At 35.7% G+C, this 24,078-nt stretch overlaps 1 protein-coding gene across 3 annotated transcripts in view; it reads right to left on the bottom strand.

Moving 5' to 3' along the window:
• The window catches only part of grid2 (glutamate receptor, ionotropic, delta 2), a 419,113-nt gene that overhangs the window by 334,806 nt on the left and 60,229 nt on the right, over positions 1–24,078 (bottom strand). For all 3 annotated transcript variants that reach the window (XM_017413845.3, XM_017413844.3, XM_017413843.3), the window contains exon 2: positions 12,328–12,483. In XM_017413845.3, the coding sequence (XP_017269334.1) occupies positions 12,328–12,483 (156 nt within the window). The remainder of the gene's footprint in view (positions 1–12,327; positions 12,484–24,078) is intronic.

Genomic DNA, 24,078 nt, shown 5'->3' with positions numbered 1-24,078 from the left:
GTGACTCTCAGAGAACCTCCTGGCTGAAAGGTGTGAAGGAGGAACTAAGTGCTTTCTCCTGTCTATAAACACTGTCCTTTATGCCTGTGTGGCTCCGGGCCTGTCTGGCTGTGGGGAGGGAAAGAAGTGAGCTGTCCGCAGAGATTTATCCACTGCTTAGTCTCTTGTCTGAGATTTTCTCACACTCTTTATCCTACCTTGTCACATTCAAGTTAAAGAATGGCCAGCAATAGAGTTTAATCAAAGAACAATAAAGACAGTGCAGTGACACAGGAAACTCAATGGTCTCTTGTTTTTGTAGGGATGACTGGACAGCACCATGCTCATTGACTTGATGGGTTTTGAAGCCCAATAAATATAGATACGGTAGATTTGATTAAGACTAAGAATTACAGTACGTGTGTGTGTGTGCGTACACTATATATATATATATATATATATATATATATATATATATATATATTACAACTCAAAGTATTTGGTTTTCACTGTGCCTCTTTCGCTAAGCATAAAACTCTTCATTTTAAGCAGCATCTTTAAACTGTTTTAGCATGTCCACATGACCTTTACCAAACTCTAAGTACAATTATATAAAACTTTTGTCATATGTGCTGTTTATACCATGTATACAGTATGAGTAGTATTACAGTTGGCTGAGATTTAAAGTATTTAAAAAAACAGGATTTAAATAAAACAGCTCGTTTCACCAGCTACAGTCACCTTTCCCACCCCGTTCTTAAGTTTTTTCTTAAACCACAGAGGAAAAGCTCATCTTATTTTCCTTTCCTTTTTTTGTGCATCTCACATTTTCTGATTTCATCTCAGCACTTCTATCTCTCCCGTCCTTTCCATCTTCTTATGGGCTTATCTATAGCCAGTTTCACTGCATTGGCCCTTTCATTAAAGTGAATCTCATCCCTCACTTTTTTCCTTGTTCACCTACCTGACCCAAACACTTAGCTGTTTGTGTGTTTCTGAATGTGTGTAGTGTGGGCTTGTGTGCAGTCGTCCCTTGGGGGAACTGCCAGCAACGGTTCTAATAATTGCTTAGAAAACAGTAGAAACACCCTTGATAACCCTCTCTTTCTCCATCTCCTTTATCTCTCAACCAGTTGCACCCACATGATCTTAACACACCTTTCATTTCTGAAGCAGTTTGTTCTTTTAATGGCAACAATGTCACCACCTTTGACTGTCAAATGCACATCATAAGTCAGCTTGTAATGTGTCTATAAATAGAATGTCACCATTTAAAACTCTGAGAGGCAGAAAAAGAAATATTGTAAACAAGTAAGATTTGTTCAATTTTCACATTTACACTTTTTTAAATTTAACATGAACTATGCACCAAATATAAAGCATTTGTTTTCCTTTTGTTCCACAGTTGTTGTGTTATTTGTCACAATATAACTTTAGGAATAAGCAATAGAAATTAAAGAGATCATTAACTTTGCCCTTTGACCATTAATGTTAAACTATTCCATTCCTGAGATCAAGAAGATTTGGAAAACGTTACTCCTGAATTATATTAAAATCAACAAAACTTGAAAGAGGGCATAAGAGCAAAATGTTAAACCATGAAATGCTTGATATAAAAGTGTTGAATACTTTCTAAAATTTCATATTAAAGATTTTTTTTATTGAATGGATTTTAAAGTGAAGCCAAGTCTGAACAAATCTAAGATTTCTGACATGTTCCTTCTCATATCTGATATCCTGATTTGCCACTCGTTTGCATGTCTGTTTTATGTTCATATTAAAAAATGGACAAAAGGGCAATAAAAAAATATCATGTGAGGAGAAACTACAGCACAGATAAAAGGTAGGATTCTGTACAGAGATGAAAAGTGCAAAAGAGGATGACTATGATTACAGTCTACCTTACAAGTTAAAGGGGTCATGAACAAAAACTCATACCTGGTATAGCCACACACACACATAGTCACATGATACAGATGTTTTTTCTGTTGCTGGTGGACATGTATATTGATCTCTGAATAAAAATAACTGCTGGTTTGTACAAATTTGTGTACAGAATAAAGAGATAATTTGTACACATGTAACATTTTAAATATAATGTTATTATTTTGATTTATTAACAAATATTCATCTTGCATGCAAAAGAGACATTGAATTTAATCCTGCTAAAGAAAACAGCCAAATCACAAGTGACATTTTTTATTTCCAAAAAGCTTTAAATCAAACCTAGGAAAAGTTTTTTGGTTGTGCTATGCCTGTGTAGTTTATGATACTAATAAAACACCAAAGTATTAGACTGGGGAAGTTTTCAGGCTCTATTGTGTGTATGTGTGTTGATATGTGGGCACTTGTACACCTACAGTATACTAAAACACTTTATGAATGTGTTTTGCTTGCTGTTCAAACAGCACTCCCTCAGTCCAAATGCTCTTTCTTGGGAGTATTATCTTCAGTTTTTATTTTCTTCTGAATAAGGTTGATGAATTCTTATTTCTTTTCTTATCTAAAATTATGGAAGTGTGTGGCTGTGTGCGCGGGTGTGCGTGGAGCTTTGCATCATGGCTTGATAACTGGTCAGATGGATATAACTGATAGAACTAACCTTACTGTGGAAGCATCTGATAGTATGATAACCTTGAGAAAAATTACAGTATTGCAGGATTAAAACAAATTAAAATGCATCACAGGAGATAAATAATTTTATTTAAAAACCAAAATTGTACTATATTTAACACTTCTAATAAAATAATCACATACTATAGTAATCTTCAATAATATTGCTATTAAATAAATGCAATTACTACAGTTAATGGGTTTTTTTCAGAATTCACAAATACACTTAGGGCCAGTGAGCAGACGGTGAGTCCAAAACACAAGCGAGTGAGTCGACAGTCTTACTGTTTGTAGAATAATGAAATCAGAAAGCCAAAATGCCCGTTCTTTGACTTTCTCCATTTGGTTTAATAATGCTGGAGAAATGAACTGATTTTCTGCACCATCAGCCAGCAACTACCTGATTGAAGGACAACTTTTGATAACTGATGTCAGTGTAGGGTGGATAATCATTTCTCACCTTATCCACCAATTCGCAATACAAATTTAGCTTAAAAAAGTAAAAAAAAAATGAATGCAGTTTGACATTCAAAATGTCAATGCGATAAAATAAAAAAATCACACCAAACACAAATTCATGGTAACTATTTTCCCTCTGCAAGACGTTTTAATGTGTGTGTGTGTTTTTTTGTAGAAAGTGAAAGCAGGCTGTCAAGCAGCCATGCAGAAGCAGAAAGTTTTAGCACTGGTCAATGCTCAGTTGGAGCAGGAAGAAAACCTTTCAATGGAAATGCACTTCTGACTTCTATTTAAAAGACATTTTCTGTCCAAAAACCAATCAGCAGAACGAACACCAATTGAGCACACACGACACACACATTCACACATTACTCCAAACTATGAAAGGCTGGTTGGATCTGGTTTGTCCCCAGCTGTCAGCTGCTGGACTCCCCACACAGGCACGTGAATGCAAACAAAATAGCATCACATTGCCTCTTATGAAATGTCAGCGTTGCCATGGATATACACTCAGTACCACTTTATCCCGATTAATAGGGAGGTTAACTGAATCATTTTAACTTAACACTTAATGTATCAAGAGAAAAATGTTAAAGTAAAAAAAACAGCAATGGAAAAACTGGATTAATAAAGGACAGATTTAAGACAGAAAGACCATGACAAAAGTAGCGAGTAGGAAGGATAATCCTGATGGATAGGAATGAGAATTGAAATGTCAATGCATCAAGAAAGCCATCATATGCTACCAATTACTCATTTTGCATGTGTGTGTTGGAATGTATATACTTTACTTGGCAAGCAATATAGGAAAACATAAAGGGAAAATGGCAGCCAAAGATGGCCCTTTAGGATCTCAGAGATGGAATAGCCTTAGGAAATAAGATGCCTTTTGTCTTTATGGCAGCTGACTGCTCTGTGCATTTTTGTTGAGGAAAAAAAGACAAAAAAGACACAGTAGATAGCTAAAAACACTATAAAGAGAGAGAGAAAACCATTGAAGATGGTGCTTAGGGAAAAAATGACCACAGTTTCTGCAGCAAATCATTTCAGTGTATGATTACAGTGTGTTAAATTATGGGTGTGTAGAAACAAAGTATGAAGGGGTCAAAAGGTTGAGAGGGAGCAAAAAGATAATGATCCAAAACCTGACCATTTAACTTACCAGAAATACACATTAAGCCAATACTGTATAAAACTGTGGGTTACTGTAGTTTTGAGTGCCTCTGTGTGACTGAATGCCAGATACAGTTTCATGTATATAATACTATAAAGGAAAACTCCATTACTCAAGCATGTTTTGATGTTGGACCATTAAATAAATTGCTACTGTAGATTAGGATTTAAATCAGCAGTGAAGGCAGCCTGCATCATTCATTTACATGCCATTTTAGTTTACTACTTTGTTTTGTTTAGCTTCTATTAGAGATCTTACGTTGCATATTTATTTTATAACTTTTAGTCATTCATTTTAGACATACTATATAATATACAAAATACTGGAACTATAAAACCACATTGTCCAATAAAAGGTCAAGTAAGTTTAAGTGTAAATAAGAGCATTAGCTCTTTAGATTTGCAGTTTAAGTATTGAACTCTAAAACATGATGTATTGTTTTTGTTTACCTACTGTATACTCCTGTGGCATTTGCTCTTCTAATCCAAGTGGTTCTTTGAAATCCAAGGACATACATTAATTTTATTGAATATTTAAGTTTTCTTTTTTGCATACAGAAACAAGTGTGACAACGAGTTTTAACAAAATCAAATAAAAGTTAGAATAACACAAAAAAAAAATCACAAAAGTTAAAATATTCTCTCCATTTTCATATGCGAGAAATTGATTCCATTTTAAGGCCAAGCTTTCTACAAGTGAATTAGACAAGTGCTGAAAACTGAATTCCCTCCTGATGTACTTAACTAGCACCAGTAAACATCTTCATTTATTCTGAATTAACAAGTTTGAATTCAGCATGTCATTGGAGGACACTGCATCCTTGTTGAGTTAATTAAAAGTAAATGAAATAATACGGATGAAACATTCATGACAGCACACAGATACATCAGAGGGAGTTGGTTGAAAGCACTGCTTCTGAAAATTCTATAAATAAAAATTCAGTCCATTATAAATGAAAATGCATTTCTATAAAAGTTACCTATGACATCTAATTAAAGGAGATTTAGTTCTGTCCCCATGATAAATCAGTGGCATGCGGTATAAACAATCTAAAACAGAAATATACATTTAATAATGGATGTATTATGTTAAATGGTTTTACCTTTTATTTGATCAAACAAATGACAGTGACTAAACACCAAATGACAGTCTCATCTAAAGGATTACTATCACAGGGTATAATCAGTGCAAGCAACTTTAGTCAATGTTTAACCTCATGACTTTGTATTAAGAGTAAAAGTTTTAACTAATCCATGGTTAATCCTGTTACACCTAAAACATGTACTGTATTCCATTTCAGGTGTTAAAAAGGAAGCATATAAAGTTCCATTGTTATTTGCATGTTGTTCGCTGAATATGGACAAATATTTTTGTTGCATTTACCAAACTATATTTGACTTAAAGCAGATCTCTAATTATCACCAGCTAAATGGCGAGAGACTTTGTGCAGGCACCTCTCCACGAAGAAAACATGCTTAGAAATTCAGGCACAGGTGCCAAACATGGTGAGTTATAAATAAATCAAAAATAAAAGACAACTAGATAAACTTTACAACCACGACCGATAAAAATCAGTGGTGGGAAAAAATAGGTTCAGGAACTAGCTTGTATCACATACCAATCACAAACCAAGTGAATATCACCCACAGATTTTTTCAGTAATCAGTGAACAAGCACACATATGATAAGGCGTACCATGAAGGTTGATTGCAGTGGTCTGATTTTCAACTACAGAAATTCCAACTGCGGACTGATTTAAAATAGCCTAAAAAATGTCTGAGCCTCAAGTGGCAAATTTCATATCACTATCTCCTCCCGTTCGATGCAGTTCATCACATATGTCAATAATGTCTGAGTTACAGCTTGTTTGCCTCAACTTTTGTGCCTTGACTTGTGCTGATATTTTTACTATATGGTTGAGTTACCGATTCAGAGACACTAGCAGAATATGATTAAAATCCTAAATTTGAATATGAATAATTTAAAAGAATATTTACAGAATATTGCAAGATTCAGAGAAAATGTTTACACTTTCATGATTTTAAGTTTTCTAATGATTTGTTTAGAATTTTAAATGACAAAATCAGTTCCAACAAAAGTAAAGAAGTAATAAACAATCTAAGTAGAAATTTGTATTTGGAAATGGGTCTTGATATTTCATTTTAGAATGTGGATTACTTTTTGTTTAATGTTACATATTTACACTAACACAGTCATCAACACACCAGTCTGATGTTGTTATTCTCATTACACCCATGTAGATAAATTAATCTCACACCCTTAAGGCGTTATCTTCATGCTGACTTAACTTCCATTTCTGAAAAATCACAAGAACTATGCCAGAATACATAAATTAAAAGAATTACATACTTAAATAAATTTTTAACACTCCAATCCAATAAAACTTTAATTAACATAAAAAGATGAAGCATTTTATTATCACTTTTTAGACTTCCCATTTTGCTCAGATAAATTGAATTCACCACTAGTGAAAATGTATTTTTATCACAACCAGCATTTTAGCATTACAACAAAATGAGAAATTTTAAATTACATATTTTAGGGGCTGTGGCTCATGTGGTACTAAAGGTTCTTTGCAATACTTTTTCACTTGGTGTCTTATCAAACATTGAACCAAGTTGTTGCAATGCAAAGGAAGCACTTTGCATGAAATCCTATTTGTGTGTTTGCGTGTGTGTCCTATTACACACCCCAGGATGTGTAATACCCAAGTTTGTCCACAAAGGGGGAAGAATTTCCTTCACTTTTTGAAAATTAAGAAAAGGTCTAACAGAAATGATCACAAAACAAATGTATTGCACTTCTCAGATTAAAAAAGTCCTTGTGAGGACAAAGGAAGACGTAGCTGGTGGGCATTAACAAAGGTTACTGTCACACAGACCCAGTTCATTTTTACCTGATAGGTTGCTCTTTTTTGTTCTTCTTGTTCTTTACTTTACTTTCAGTCATAGTCACAATAAAAGAATATATAAAGTTTATGTCAAGTTTTAGGATTCTGCTACATTTTGGACTCCTGTTTGGAAGTGAGACTTGTCTGTGCCACCAATTTTTGTGAGTTGAATGACTACTTTTTTAAGCAGTGCCAACACATGCAGTGCAGTACTTACAGTGTGGTCTCTTTACACAGCCTGGAGTCTGTTCTTCCAGAAGTTAAAAGGTTAAAGCAATGCACACACACAGTCACTTCTACAGACACTTAAGAGTTCCCAATTAACCCAACATGCATGATTTTTGGACTGTGGGAGGTAACCAAAAAAACTCAGTGAAAACTGAAGTGGGCATGAAGAGAACAGCCAACTCCTCACAGAAAAGCATGCACAGCTGGGATTTGAATGATTAGAACCCTCTTCTGGTGAAGTAATTGTGCTACAACACTTTTGTCCTGATCTTAAAAAAATATTTTCCCTAACCTCTCTTACATATAACTAATATTTTTAATTCTTTTTAAAATCAGAAACCTATAAAAATAGAGTGAAAACCTTTGAATGGGAACTATTTTGAGGCACAATGTTCAGATGTAATATGGATTTCAAGTCTGGAATGTGTCTTGGCTTTTCAAAAAAAACTCTTAATAAAAGGTGAACTGTCGGGCCACTCATGCATTTTGAGCTGTATGCAGCATGATTTTTTAACAACCTTTCTGCACTTGACTTTACCCTGACTTCAGTTCTGACCAGTTCCTGCAAATGCTGCTAAAATAAATAAATAAAAAGCTCAATGATGGATTGATACTGGTGAGCAGGGTTTTACTGTGCCAGACATGGTGCTTAGACTTCTGGGCTAATAGTTCATTTTTGTCTCATCAAATCAGAGACTAGTTTCCATCATAATCCCAGAATACATTAAATATTGTTTGACAAGCTCCGAGTCTCCTTCTTGTTTCGCCTCATAAAAGCCTGCCTGACAGAGTGATTCTGGGAAGGCTGTCTTCCTGGCAGAGTCTCCCATCTCTGCAGAAAACTTCTAAAGCTCTTCAGGATTGGCTGTCAGTTTCATGGAAAGCTCATTAAACAAGGGAGGTGCCCAAATGACCAGACTTTTATGTTTGTTGACTCGGTTTGTACACACATAAAACTACAAGTGTCACGTTGGTTCAAATATTGCACAGTATTTATTTGCCACATTTTGTAAATGTTTATAGAGAGCTCCCTAACTTCAAACAAAATGCAAATGATCACAAGTTTGGAAACCAATTCAGTTGGAAAAGAGAGGTTTAATTATAGCATTTTATATAGTAAAACAAAGTCTGTTTTAAAGAATTTACTGCATTAACATCCAATCATTTTATTTTGTTTAGGACAATCCTCGGACTGGTTTTGTTCTCTGTCGCTGTCCATGGTACTGAAATTTCCAAAAGCCGATTTTTGGATTGGAGGTTTGTGAGCACTTTTATCCCACAAATTTTAGAGCTGTAAATGACAGATATATTTATTACAGATTGAGAAGTATTACCCTAACATTATCTGGCAGCACAGAACCAGAATTTGTAATTTTCAGTTTTTATATTTTGCAGCAAAGGTGTGATGATTCATTTAGTTTTAGGTCCTAATGCGTGGCAGCTTGCACAAAAATGCAGATGGATGCTCTGACTGTTGAGACTAAGTTGAGCTGAAAAATAAGGCAAGGCAACGATCGAGTTCCCTCCCTCCCGTGGTCTCCTTCTGGTTTCCATTTCCTCACCCCCCACCTTTCCATAGACTGTTATCCAATTAGGTGATTCTTCCTGCTTTAATCAATGGAGACATGAGCTGGCACACAGTGACATGAATACCGACAGTTACCACACATAGCTCCACCTGCTCAGCAAGTACTATCTAGCCTGGTTGGACAATGGAAATAAGGGGATGGGTTATAGGGAGTAAAATGTGAATATAAGTGACAGGAGCAGACCCACAATTATGTGCCATGCAGGGGGGAGTTAGTTAACATTTTTAAGATTATAGGTGAATCTGCAGCAGTGCAGAGGTGTAGGCTATGCACAGATATCAGCACAGATCATGCAGGCCTTACTGTCTAATCATTATAATTCCAATAATTCCCCATTATTTAAAAAAAACGATTGTGCTGTGATAATAATTTTTATATTATTTAATTTTAAAATAATCCTTTTCAATGTGAATTACATCTGGAAGAGAGTTACATCTGTGGCTAAGTCTACAAGGCAGTAAAATATATATATAATAAACTATTTGAAGTCAAAAAAATTGACAGGTTGTGATTTTCTTAACTTGGGGGGGGGGGGATCATGTTTTTTTTTCAACATGATTTTTTCCTAGTTCTTTGACAAATTGAGGTTCAGAAAGAAAGGTCGTGTGTGGAAAAAAGCTCTTTAAAGTACTAAAACAAATGCTCATTGATAATAAATTAACAAAGTACTCAAGCTGTTTATTACCCCCATAAACATTTAAGATGTTGCACTGAAATGTGAATTTCAGGATTATTAAACACACAAATCATGACAAGACTATCAATTGAACTCTTTTGATCACACGCTTAGCCTCGTTTACTTCATTATTCTACTTAGACAGACAGATCACAACCAGAACACTTTACTCCCCCCACCCCCTACGTTCGTGCATCTTGTGAACCTGCGTTTCTCTTGCAGCATCATTATTTTTTTTCCCTTTCTAAGCTGAGTGATCTCCTTCTAATCCCTCCACCAAACTACACCTCCTCAGCTCTTTTTTTCACACAGAAAGTGTTTATGAGAGAGGCCCAAATGATGATTACATAATGAGCTACAACCTCTGCAAATCTGCTGCTAATTATAGTTGGAAAGCCTGCAAAATCTGAATGAAAGACAAGCTGCTAATTACACTGTAACGTTTCATGTATGTAAATTTAGCTCTTAAAGAAAAACCTGTGATTAATGTAGCTGTTTATCACACCACTGACTGCTGTGAGTTTTGTTTATAGATGGTTAGCTGTGGCAAGCCATTAATTAACCCTTTCAGTTCTACAGTTTGCATAGTTTATCCAGCAAGATTTGATAAACATCTATTAATTCAATATTATTTACATGGTGTCATAAAATTTATTCTTATGGCAAAAATCTTACAAATCTCCACAATTAATATAAAAAAATATGTAAAAAAAAATGCACTTTTAAATATCTTCAAAGTTTCCAAAAAAATTCTGTAAATGGTTCTTTTTCTGGAATATATACAAAGATTGACAAAGAAGACAAAGATTGTGTAGAAATCAAGGACTCGATACCAGAGGAAATAATCATCCACAAAAAGCGATTTACATCCAGAAAAAAGAGGAATTAAAATTTTTCAATCTCAGAATGAGTGTAACAGAGCTACTCCAACATGCAGCCACCTTGAATGGCTCAATTCTAGAAGTTTTTTAAGTGGTTGTCTCTGGAAAATATTTAACACTTCAGAGAAGATATTTGTGAGAATAAATCATCAATCACACGTCTAAATATAACTAATAATCATTAATTATCAGGAGGAAGATAATAACTGGGTATTCACTTACTTCACAAAGGCTCCTGAATGACCATCCACAGAAATGAATATTCTGCTGTATTTAATCACTCACTCACTCTAGCTGAATAGAATCTGTGCAGCACATCATGTCAAATCTCTCTCTTTAAAGCAACCAGTAGATATATTAGTAGTTTGGTGCTCTGTAAATTGATGCATTTGAAAATAAAATTACTAACAGTGACAATCTGGTTGTCGTGTTTACTCAGGATGTATTGTTTCTATAGTGTTATTGAATGAGTAAATAGTCAAAGTGATTAGATAAATCTTTAAGTTTTCAAGCTCATCAAAAGACCTATATCTGACCACAAAGTGATATAAATGAGCTGTGCATTTTTATTTGCACTTGTGCACACGTGCTACATGTGCCTCTGTGCCTCTTTAGCAGTGCCAACATTTTCTGTGTGCACACTTGTTCTGGTTTTGCATGAGGTTATATTTAGTGGTTGTGGTTACATTTAGTGCATGCCGTTATGCCTGCCCTACATCACTGACAGTCGAATTGTCACAGCACCCTAGAATATACTCTGTTTGTTTGTTTGCTTTTTGTCCTTATTTTATTTCTATTTTCAGTGACATTCTATGATATGGGGGTATAGACAAAATAAAAGACTATTATTTGAAGTATACATACTAGTTGTAGACAGCAAAGAAATATTTACCATGTGGCATTCACAACTTGGATTTTTTTGAAAATGGAAAATCAGCTACTAAGCACTTACGTGACTATATTTTTAACATATCGTTTAGTAAATTATGGTTCAGGAAATATGGTAAGACAGTTTAACAGCAGAACATGTGCATCACAACTAAACAATCTGCTGTTTGATGAGGGTATTTGCTGATAAATAACAGGTAAAAAATGTATGTTTTTAGAATGTGAAAAAAACAAGAGTAAAATTTGTCCACTTACCTAAGCAATTGACAAAAACATTAGCTACAAGTACAATTGACCTGGACACACGAACCCTACAAACTATGATTGCTCATAGCAAAAATACTTCTCATTGTTGCAACCTAATGCTTTGCATTAACATGTAAAGGTGTTTTGATGGTTGAGTCTAAAATACTGATTAAGCGCATTTCCAAGAGGCTATAGACCTCAAACATTTCAGCTACTCTGCATTATTTCAAATTTTAATCTTGATTTTATTATCAGTTTTTGTTGCATTTCATTTTGGCTGACAAACACAAGTTAACAGTTTTCAACTCTGCTAAAGTCACATGTGAAAACTATCAACATATTTGACTGATTGGTAAAAGCACAGTACAAGTCAAAAAGAGAACTGGACTGTATGAAAATATTTTTTAAAAGAGCTAATGCTGAAAAACCTAATAAAAAACCTCTTTAAAAGGCTTAATCATAGCTTTGAGAACCATTGCTTCAGAGCACTTAAAAAAAAGAAAAAAAGACTATTTGGTTCTTAATAAATGAGGCTTAACACTTTAGCTTTTTTACTTTTTTTTTGGTAAAACATGTCATTTACTAATGTCCTCCCACCTAAAAGGAATGTTTCTGCTAAATCACGCTGTTCCTTGACATGTTGTACTGATAAACTCTAACATACTAGATTATTTTCATCCTACCTTCTTGTACAGCCTGGAAAGGGTTGTTCCCGTCAACAAATTCCACAGAGAAGGTGATCTTTTCTGTTTCTAAGATCTCATTGTTCAAATTGAGATCTGCCACAGCAAGACGAAAAACTTCGTCATCCTTCCGTGCTGACTCATCAAAGATGGCACCTATGGAAAGCAGAAGAAAAAAGATACAGATTATTATTGGAGGAGTGAAAGAAACAGATATAAGAAATCCATCTCTGATTCTAAATGGGATGGTATACTTTAATACCTGTAAATGAATTATGCATGGTTTGCCTGAGCTTCCCAACACTGTAAATTTAAAAATGTCAAAACCTATCGCAATTGCTATCAAAATGCATTTAGAGTTGGTTACATTAATTATATTTTGATAGCAATGTTAACACAATTGGCAAATGACAACTAGAAACCTAATTTAAAGCACTAATATTAGCTGCATATAATACTGAAGTCTGTTCAAACAAACCATCTGTGTTCATACAATGTGGATATGAGAAAACTACACTGAGAGCCTTTATTTTATTACAGCATGGTTGGTCAATTCCAGAAATGAGGATTTTAAGTATCCAGTCCTGAACTGGGTCTCAGGAGGGTTGAACTTGGGTAAGAGAGAAATGGTTTGGAAGGACTGCTCTTTTTAAAGTCAATCACTGTCTAAGCAGGACCCATCGACTCAGCCAAAGCGACTGCTGCACAAAGGGAAATGGAAAAAAAGCTGGTGGTGTGCCAGTATCTGTTGTAACCGATAAAGTTCCCACTAGTCAATGCTAAATTAGTCATACAATTAAATGTCAGGCTGCCTGCAGAGACAAACGGATGAAGTGACAAAGTGTGTTGACTGATTGGTAGAGATTTGGTATTTGCTTTAAACTGTTACAATTAACTGTGTGCTATCTGGGTTTTTTTTTTCTTCTTCTTCTTCTCTTTTAGCCTATCAGTTTGACCTAGTTTAGCCCTGAATCCATTGAAGTACTAATTGTACAATCCAATATAGTGAAGAACTGCTAACACTTCATATTGTGTGGATGTAATATATGTGCTGGTGGATTATAATGCAGTTTGCCATTTCCAATAATGACCAAAGTACTTTGGCTGAGAGCTGTTTACTACCACCTTATAGAGGAGTGTTTTAGTAATTGGTGTTCAACAGTCTGATATTAATACTACAAAGGTTAAGGTTTAAACTTCACAGAAACTAAAGGGAAGTGTGATAGTGCAAAGTGCAGTTCTTTGTATAAAGTTATACTGGAAACTATATGCATAAATGCATAAAATTGGTGTTCTCAATTCAGGGTGTGTCAGTAGGATCAAGTCTTCTCACTGTTTAAAAGAAAACACACTAGCTTCTCCGTTTTGCAGGTTATTATATTCTAATTGAATAGTGTGAAATATTACATTTAACTGAAACAATAATTTCTGTCAGCATTAACCTTGAAATCCAGCAACTTTCCTGATCTCCTTTAATTTAAATAAAAAATGAATCACATTCAACTCCAGACGGACAATTAACTTCAGAACCACTTTTATACACACCTAATTCCAAACCACATGCTGTTCGAGGCAATTAGGAACAGTAATCTAACTGCCTCTTCATCAAAAGGCCTCATAAAATATATATTTCTCAATCATTTAAATCCTCTGAATTCAGAAAATATAAATTCCCTATTACTGATTGCATCTTGGTTGGTTTTATAATCATGCAGTATAGATGAAGAGAGACAAAAAAGGGCTGGAAAACACAATAGAAAGATACACAAAGGCATTAACTATTCCATTAGAGTTAAATAATGAATGGCCTTCAAATCTGTTTGAGGATGACACAGCTGGGAAATAATTTGTACACATTTTTAAGCAGGCATATGAAGAGCAGCAGCGGTTTTAGATTTATTGTTAATGGAGCTAAAGAAAAGCAGACCACAGTGATCTATTACTGAAATGTAGCTGCCTTAAGAATACTTGGTTTTAGTTTTTTTGTCATTCCTAAAACAACTCATTTTATTTTTCTTGTTGCAGCTATGTTTTAAAATTGGCATAAAAATTCTAGGAGGTGGTGAATATATAAAGTTTCATACAGATTATTTTTTTAAAACAGTAGCAGAACAAACGCTAAATGGCTCCTTTAATCTTAGCCTGCACAGTGATGTTGCCATAGTAACATGCTCCCAGACATATGTTAAAAGCTGCACAGTGATGTATACTCTCTTTGTATATGGCTTTATGTTGTCTTTGTATATGTTCCTTCAAGATCCCTTTGAAATCTACAACCAACAATAACTATTTTGATTCAATGAGCATGTCAACAATATGATTTCAGATCTTTAGAATCACAGTATATATCATGTTAGAGGCAGTAATCAGTAAAGTCTTTTGTTTCTTCTATTGTTTCTCATCTACCTACACTGTCTTTCTCCAGTAATCAAAACTTGTGATACCATTTACAGTTTAGGTTATCAGAATAATATTTAAAATGGTTTTCATTGGTAAACACCCAGTGTTCTGAACAATAAACAAGATGAAGATTTATTTTTTCCTTAAAAAAAGGCCTACAAATCATGATAATTACATTTTTACCCCAAATTGTTTTAAACACTAATTTATGCCTTGATGTGTGAAATACAATAGCAATGAGAACATAATAATCAGAACCCACTGGATCTTATTACCATTCTTTGTATGGATCTCTGAAAATAAATGTATCTATATATATCTTTATTATGCATGACAAACAAAAAAAACTTGTAAACGACAAGACTCTCCTCTTGTCTTTTTTTGTCTCAGAGAATGAGTGAATGCCTGCTATTTTGGAACAGCGAAGACAAACAGACTTGCACATATGCAAACAGCACACGGGACCCTGGCTCTTTCCCCTTTTCGGTAATGTGATTGTGAGAGCAAAGGCAGTTGTCATGACATTAGTCAGGTAGGAAATTAAAAAAAGAAAAAAAGACTAGAGCACACAAACGCCCCAAGGGCAGCACACACATACAGACACAAAGAACATATGTGGGCAGAAGAACTAAATCATCCACCTTTTCCCTAACCGTCACTTCCATGTCAACAGCATCAACAACAAGAGTGGTCAAATTGAGCAAATGTGGTATCCAAAGACAAAGACCCCAAATCATTTGACCAAAACACATTGATCAGATGTCTACCAGTGGTCAAGTGTTTGGTATTCATTTTGCTGTTTGTTTGCATTGACAAAGAGGCAATAAATAACTTGTTATCTATTCACTGCCAAATAACCCCTAGGGATAGATGAGAGATGCTGGAAGTAAAAGAGAAATGAAGAAGAGAACATGTCACTTTGCACAAAAATATAATAAATCTGCCACAAGGATTTCCTTCAGCATTTTTATTGTACCCCTCACAACATACAGTATGAGTAATAAAGGTGTTACTTTATAACTAAGCATTTCTAGCTGGAAAAAAATAGCCACCTTCACATGTCTAAAATACTATGAAAATACACAGCAGAAGCGTTTTTTACAGTACATATGACATTTCTGGCTATTTGTCATTTTGGAATTACTAAACATATACTTAATCTTTGCCATTGCTCTTTTTTAAATATATTTAAATTAGCTGCGCCTGATTCCAGTATTTGTATTGTGAATAAAAGTTTCCAAAACAGACAAATAAGATGGCACAGCGGCACAATGCTTAGAGCTGTCGCCTCCCAGCAAGAAGGTTGCAGGATCGCTTCCCAACCTGGGGCCTTTCTGGGTGGAGTTTGCATGTTCTCCCTGTGCACTCGTGGGTTTACTCCGGGTACTCCGGTTTCCTCCCACAGACCAAAAATGTGCATGTTAGGGTAATTGGTAACTCCAAAATTGTCCCTGAGTGAGAGCGTGAATGGTTGTTTGTCTCTGTGTCCCTGTGATGGACTTGTGACCTGTCCAGGGTCCCCCGCCTCTTGCACAGTGACTGCTGGGGATAGGCACCAGCTCCACGTGACCCAGAAAGGAGAGGCAGGAAAAGAGCATTGATGGATAGACATAAATGAGACTTTAAAATCTTTTTTGTTTAGCACTTTCCTAATAATATAGTGGCCAAAACAAGGAATGCACTGAGTGCCCCAACCCTCCAATTCAAATAACTATATAAAATTAGGGTATTTAGAGAACCAAAAGAATATTCTGAACATGCAAAACATGCCTTCTTTTTTATGAACAAAAAAATATATATAATAATACATCTTCCAGTGCAGAGTTGTTATGTTCTGTGCTCTATAAAGATCAAATAATTATGCCATAATAATTCTGCACTGTTGAAAATGATTGTTAAGTCGAGTAAGTTGACCTCCTCTTTTCACATGGTTTCCTGCAAAATGAAAGGAGGGCAGCGTTAAAAGAGGCGCTCCTGACAAATGATTTTCAAATGTTAAAACAGTTATGGCAGCATTAGGATTTGATCATTCAGGTCACTGACTGTTTTGATGTTGCCATCTGTTTGCCTTTTTTAAGGTAAAACGGCTATGAGCTCTACAAAATCCCTCTCCGTCTGACTTGGTCTCTGCACCTGCCTCCTGCATTCTGACCATCACTCAAGGTCCTCTCTGACATTGAATTCCCTTCTCTTCCTCACTCTCCAAACTCTGACCAGCTTTCTCCTACAATTTTTCACAAGGACCACTCTACCCAAAGCACAGGAGGTTTCTGAAATACTTCATGAGATCCATCCCACTGTCTCCTAAACAAACTCACACACCTGTTGTTGAGGCTGGAGCTGATGACAGTAATGTGACAGCAACTCTGACAGACTGACAAGGATAATGACTTTGGAGGAACACACTCACATACACACGGGTGATGTATAGCTGATTTGTGACGAGGGGAGACCTAGGTGTTCTTGTCTCGGTGCGATGATGAAGGCAAAGTGCTGGTGGTGCTGAGTGATGATGGTGATGAACGGGGGAGGTTATCGTCCCGCAGTGTCAAATGTCCAAACACACACACCACACACACTCCCAAACAGGTTGTTATTTACCGCAGTGATGTGAGAGTGGGGAAGGGAGTGCATTTTGACACCTGGGAGGACAGAACTGAATTAATGCGCACTTTGAGCAATTTGTGTGTGTGCAAAAGAGGATGATAAGAAAGAAGGCAAGGAATTAATGGATAGATGAGATCAGAGCAGGTCAGTAAAGTCAGATAAGGTCAGATATAAAAAATATATCAAATATTTTTCATAGAGACTCACACACAGACGAGATTTATGAAGTTCTCCTGAATATGATAAGTGAAAGTTTTTCCTGTCTGTACATGCATGTGAGGTATTATAAATTGCCTACAGATAGGGAAGAGACTGTTTTTAGGTTTAAGGCATACCAAAGTCACAAAAGCACCAAAATTTGTATGAACTGCCAGAGACAGTGACTGTTTTTTTTTTATATAGTTATATGGCACATACAGTTGGGGCTGCGGTAGCTCAGTGGTCAGTGCCATAGTCGCGTAATCCTGGGGCTGCGGGTTGAAGTCCAGGTGGCATCAGAAAGGGCATCTGGCATAAAACTGCCAAATCTCTTATGCAAGTTATTTTGCTGTGGCGATCCCTACCGTGGTAGCTGAAAGACAAACATCACAAGACTCATACAGAAACACTTGCCCTCCTCTACCTACGAGCTGTCAGTCAACTGTGACATGTGACAGAAGGAGGGGAAACCCCCTGATTATTTCCCTTAATTAAAACAGGCAAGATCAGCTGCAAGCCTCTGCACTTTCTGCGAACAGAACTTCTGCGATTGTTTCTATACAATTTAGAGACTCCTTCACAAACTAGTTGCCAATAGTCACATCCCAGTGAGATACTGCCCTTACACATAAAATTATGCTTGTGAAATTCACTAGAAGAAAAAGGTGTTTTGAATTTTCATATATAACACCCCGATTCCCGAATCATTACCTACAAGGTTTACTTACTGTACTATACTATATTTACTTACAGTGAATTAAGATAGAGTTCATGCTGAATCTGTGATTGCACATATACAGATAGCAATTGTTATATCGCATAATTTAAATTAAAACCTGTTGCGTCTGAAATATAGATAAGTTTTGCATACGATTTACTTTGAAGACATTTAGTTGTAGGTCAAAGGAGAGGCAAGTGCCTGATAGGGTGATGCATAATGAAGTGCCCTCTCAAAGATTTGTTGATTTTTTTCTTTGGATGGTTGAAGTCAACCTGATTTAAGATAGCTGCCACAGCTAACTGACCTTAGCAAACACAAAAATGACTATAATTCTGTCATTTAACAGATAGTGAACTACAGTATGATGTGGTAGTAGCTGACAGTCATTTCCAAAAAAATTTAATGCTAACAGGTCAAACATATTTGTTTAAAACTGTGGCACATAAGCAAAGAATATAACTTTCTTTTGTTTTGTTTTTGTTGTTCTTGGTGGTGGCTTTTTTGTTTTTTTCCTTCGTGTCTTTTACCATTCCTTCACCTCCACTCATTGTCGATGTGTAAATTGATTTGCTCAAGACTTAAAGAGCCCAGCAGCCTGGAGAATTTGTAGTCACAGTTCACCACCACTGAAACTCTTTGGCTCAGTGTTGCATTAAGATGTGTTTAAAGTTCATTCTTTTTTTCCACACCTCTATTCCTGCTATACCCTTTCCATACACCCCAAGCAAGCAGAATGCCCCCTGCTCATTTCTTCAGATTTCCTGTAGATCTTAAAGGTTGTGGTTCCAACCACATGAATGAGCAGGCTTTAAGTAGGTAGAAAACTTGTAGAAATCCCTAATTCATCTAAATCTCTTGAGATTACTTCTCTTAGTGTGCAACAAGGAACGAAAATAATGGACAACTGGCATCAACAATTTTATTTCTTTTTTCATCTCATCAGTTCTTTACAGATTTTGGCTACTTCCAGCTTGTTTGCAAATCAAAGCTGACTCAGCTTCCATCCGGCCAGGCTTGGCCGGCCATCTTAAAAAGCTGAGCAGGTGGCAGAGAGCCAGGTGTTTGAGTACGTGTAAACCTTAGCCAAGATATAAGTAAATGATAATTAGAGTGATAGCAGGGTACCTTCTAAATGACCTAAGCTTGTGTCTCCAGTGTACCTGCATACCGCTGATAGCAACTGTGCAATGATAGCTGCATTTTGCTGCCCATTTTATTTTGTCTATACCATCAATATGTTGCATGAGCAAATGACTACAAGAAAAGCTGAAGCAATTCTCATTCACTCTACACACTGCCTCTAACTTTTAACCTTTCCCTTGATTCTGTCTTTTCTCATCTTCCCTTTAAGACAGCCACCTAACCTCATTTTCTCTTCTGCTTTATAGTTGAGTCCCACCCACTTATTGCCCCCTGCCTCTTCATCATGCCTTTGCCATGCCCTCATTCCCTTTCTACCAATGTTCCTATCTCTCCTCATTTATCTCCACCTCCCTCCCTGTTCACTCCCCCATTACCCATATCTCCTTACTATCCTCCCATCTTTATACATCCTTCTCTTAATGTTGCCATCTCCCTAAGCATCATTCTTTTCTCTATAGCCCTTTCCATCCTTTTTCTCCTTCCTCCGTGCTTGTTCAATGTGACACAAGGTGTGACATTTAATCCAAGTAAAGTTGTTCTGGTTTAAAAGGCCTGAAAATGTTAGTGTGTGAACAGTAGAGTTTCATTAAAAATGATCAACAAGTGCAAGAACAACCGTTCAGATGTTTTTGATGTTTTGTATATTACCAAAAAGAAAAACATTTCTTGATTACTCCAAACCAGTAATAATTTGGTTTACTATACTTGTGTTTTAGTAAGAAAGTTCTTAAAAATTATCTGAAACATTTTTACTGGTATTTTCAATATAAAGTATGCAATCACTTACTGTCATTATTATCGAAGTGCACCAAAAATATCTAGTTGAACATTCAGATAACAAGAAGAACATTTTTAACTTTGTGAAAGAGGCTAATTTTAGTATTTTGTTGACTGAAATCAAATTAAACTGAAAAAAAAAACAAGTTTATGAAAGGGTTTATAAAAGGTATAGTTTTTTGTTGGTGAGCTGGTTAGGTAGTGAACAATAAAACAAACACTGGACAACAAAAAGTAATATTTTTTTCCGTGTTTCTCTTTGTTTGATTGTGTACATGTTATTTGATAGATTTTGACAAAATCAATATTGAGATTAGCCTCTTTCAAAAATTTAACTATACCATCACTAACTTTCTTTTTCTGCTGTAATGAAATAACTTTGTCATGCTGTAAAAGGCAAAGAAAAAGAAACATTTATGAAGAAAGGAGGGTCTTGGGTGCATTAAAATTAGCTTTAATTTAACAAAATCAAGATTAGGGCTGAACAATTCATCACAATATCATTGTGTGTAATTTCAATATCAAAAAGCATGGTTCAAAGTGAAATAAATCTTAGATTATATCCCATGTGCCAGGATTTTACATTCTGCCTGTAAATTTGACAAATTCAATAGACTTTCAATGTCCAAGATGTCCACAACGATTTTACATGATAGCGGCCAAGATGCTAAGGAACAAAGTCTTGTGAGCGTAGTGGCAATAGAAGGGAACAAGAAGTGAGAAAATTTGGGGCTTTTTGCAACTGATATTATCATTACAATATTTACCAGTTGTATCTGTGCAATTACATGCTTTCCTAATATTGTGGTAGACAAAGAAACTGATAGGTGAAACTGAGAAACTCAAGTAAAATAAATAGAAGAAAGACAAATCTATTTTTGAGCCCCTTGAGTATTTAAGCAGACTTCCCTGATTAATGCTGAACGTTTGGGAGGATTTTGCCACAAGCATTGGTAACAGGCTCCAGAATTATACACATCTTCAGTGTCATATTATATTTCAGGGAAGGGTGGATTTTCAACAATTCCTCTCTCTTGCCCTACTTCCCCTTCAAACTGCATGTCTTCAGGATCTTTAGACATTTATATTCCTCCCGTGCAACTCTTCAACCCAGCGCTATCAAATCCGATCCTCTTCTCAGTTCCCCATAGTCTAAACTCCCAAACTTCTGAACTCTCCTCCTTTTTGTCTCTTTCCCTCCCTGGAGTCCTCCTCTTTCACACTGCTCTCTGTCATGCTTTTCTCTAATTCCATCAAAGTCCCTCTTTCATTTTAATCCTTCCATCCTTCCAGATTTGTCCTCTGCCTCCTCCACACACATGCTATTTTTTTTTTTCACACAACACTTTATTTATTTTTTTGCATCTTCACCTGCTATCCTCTGGCACTTCTTTTCTCACTCTTTATCTTTCATTATTCCTTTCACTCCCACTTCCCAACCATCTTTTGTTATTTATTCCATCTCATCTTATTTAAATGATCTTCTTGGTTGCTGGCTTTTGCTTTGAATGTTCCATCCTCAGTGCCCCCATCATCGACAACAGATTTTACAGTTTTGCCCATCATCTAAACAGTTTGGGTGATCAATTTTCCTATTCATATTGTATGTGGTGCTGTCACAGCATGCTCCTCTGTTGAAGCAATCTATGGTCTTTGTACACACCAAGACTGTCAGAGCACACAGGGACGACACTTACAAAAAGAGAAAACACCAGCAGAGAAAAAAAAAAAACACTAAAAGAAATGAGCATAAATGCACAACTACACAGAAACACAAAATATATTAGTTTTCTAAATAAGCTTCTGTAAACCTGGTAACCAACAGAGAAATGTGGGATCTAAATATCCAATGAGAACAGTATGAGTTTGTGTGTGTGCATGGATGCATGTTTTATCTATTTCTTGCTCTTTTGTTATCTCTGTATTACTAATTTGTTCCATATTATTATCAGTCTATATGCCCACACACAGTAAAGCAAAGTTAGTTGTCCTTGGTTCCCCTTCATCACTTTAGTTTCCTCCCGTTTTGTTAATTTCAACATCTCATTGTGTTGAAACACTATCTCTTCTACTTTCACAACTCTAATCATCCTAACCTTTTTATCCATATCTCTGCAGCCTTCTGTTCCTCAAGGTCTGACCCCAGTTCATTGCAGTCCTCAAAGTAAACCTTCTATTCTAAACATGCACTCATCACGCTCACATTTCTCACTAATTTGTTCACACAAACATACACAGATGTTACTAGCTGTAAGCAGTAAGTCAGCTAAAAAGTAATAAAAGCAATAATAAAACCATCCCGTCAACAAAACCATTAGCAATGGAAAATCCTACAAATCATACAAGCAAACTAAAAAACTTTGGTGTCTTCACATGTGCACCAATGTATGATCATAAATCATATGCAGAAAAAAAAACAATAAATTGACTGCTTCCATGTGAGATCTAGTGGTGACTGGACAACACTGCTTTGTTTGTACAGACAATTACCTACTTCATGTGTATTAGATATGTGTTTTAGTTGGTTCAGTAAATTATTAAAAGGAAGATCTTGACTTGAAATTAGTTCATCCAATTCCTAAACGTATGTTTGACTTGTCAGTCTTCTTAAATCACTTGTTACATAAATAACTTTCTATGTTGTTAAAAGTGTTTATTGTGCCAAACCTAAATAAAAGAGTGATCTAAGCTACTAAAAAGCTGGAAAAAACAGTTGAATTGGGAAATCTCATTTCACTGTACTAAAACTAATTACCACAAACAACATCAACAAAAAAAAAAGAATCCAAGGTGTCTAAATGAGTATTAAACATTGGATTGAAGTTTTTGAAACAAAACCTGAGGAAAGCTGATGACACATGAAGTTATCTATCATAGTTTTACTCAGAAAGTCAGACTTAATGGATGGTGGATCTTATAGATCTTGCAAAAGTTTTCAAGCATAATTAAACAAAACAGTTACATGCAGACATAAAAAGAAAAATCTTGTTAAAATTTCAGAAAATATATTTTCTGTCAGTTCTAATTAAAAATAAACCTCATGAGTACAAAAAAAATTAACCCCCTTTTTATGATTAATTATGACCAACAAAGGTGTACATGTATTTTTGAATGTTTAAAGCGCCTGATCATTCTGGAAAGACAACTCTGGCTGCGAGTGTTCCATTTTCTTGACAGTGATCACTGGTTGCTGCTGCTATTTTTAAGGTTTCCATGTGTGCATGCACATATTCATATCAGGCAGGACCAGAAGCTGCCAAAGCGCCAGCCAAATAGCCAGCCAAAGGTGTTCATTTAAAAACCAGCACATCAGCAGAACCTCTCCGCACACACATACAGATAGCTCCAAGTGGCTGTTGTTTTATTCATCACTGCAGTGAGGTAGGTGGCCCTCAGGATCCAACACCCACAGACTGTTGTATATCAGCCATAGATGGCAGAGTGCATGTCTTTGTTTGCATGTATTTATCTGGGTGTGTTTGCAGTAAATTTGCAGGTTGTCATATTTAAAATCAGGTTGGTGAATCAACGTGTGATTGAAAAGGCATCAAAGCTGAAATGTTTATCACTCAGTCTAAACTTTGTTCTGTAAATATTCTCTCATTAGCATCAAAAGTCTGTCAGTGCAGGCAGGGGATCAACACACAGCTCAGAGACATAGAAATTACTTATGCAGCAACTACGCATAAAAAAACATGGATAAAATGAGCCTCTTAATGGGCTTATACTTAGAAACTGGTAACACTGTCGCCAAATATGTATTTCAAATGTTAACCCAAAGAAAAAGACACCTGCAACATTAACATTATGACAGGATACATTAAAAATGTAAGGTTTTTACACTTTTTTTAATAAAAAATAAAATAAACATTTGTAGTGGACTTTAGAACATCTCTTAGAGCTTG

This window comes from Kryptolebias marmoratus, linkage group LG1 (genome assembly GCF_001649575.2).
Source record: "Kryptolebias marmoratus isolate JLee-2015 linkage group LG1, ASM164957v2, whole genome shotgun sequence".
Classification (NCBI taxonomy): Eukaryota; Metazoa; Chordata; class Actinopteri; order Cyprinodontiformes; family Rivulidae; genus Kryptolebias; species Kryptolebias marmoratus.
The sequence above is the reverse complement of the archived record's forward strand: the minus strand, read 5'-3'. Positions and strand labels throughout refer to the sequence as shown.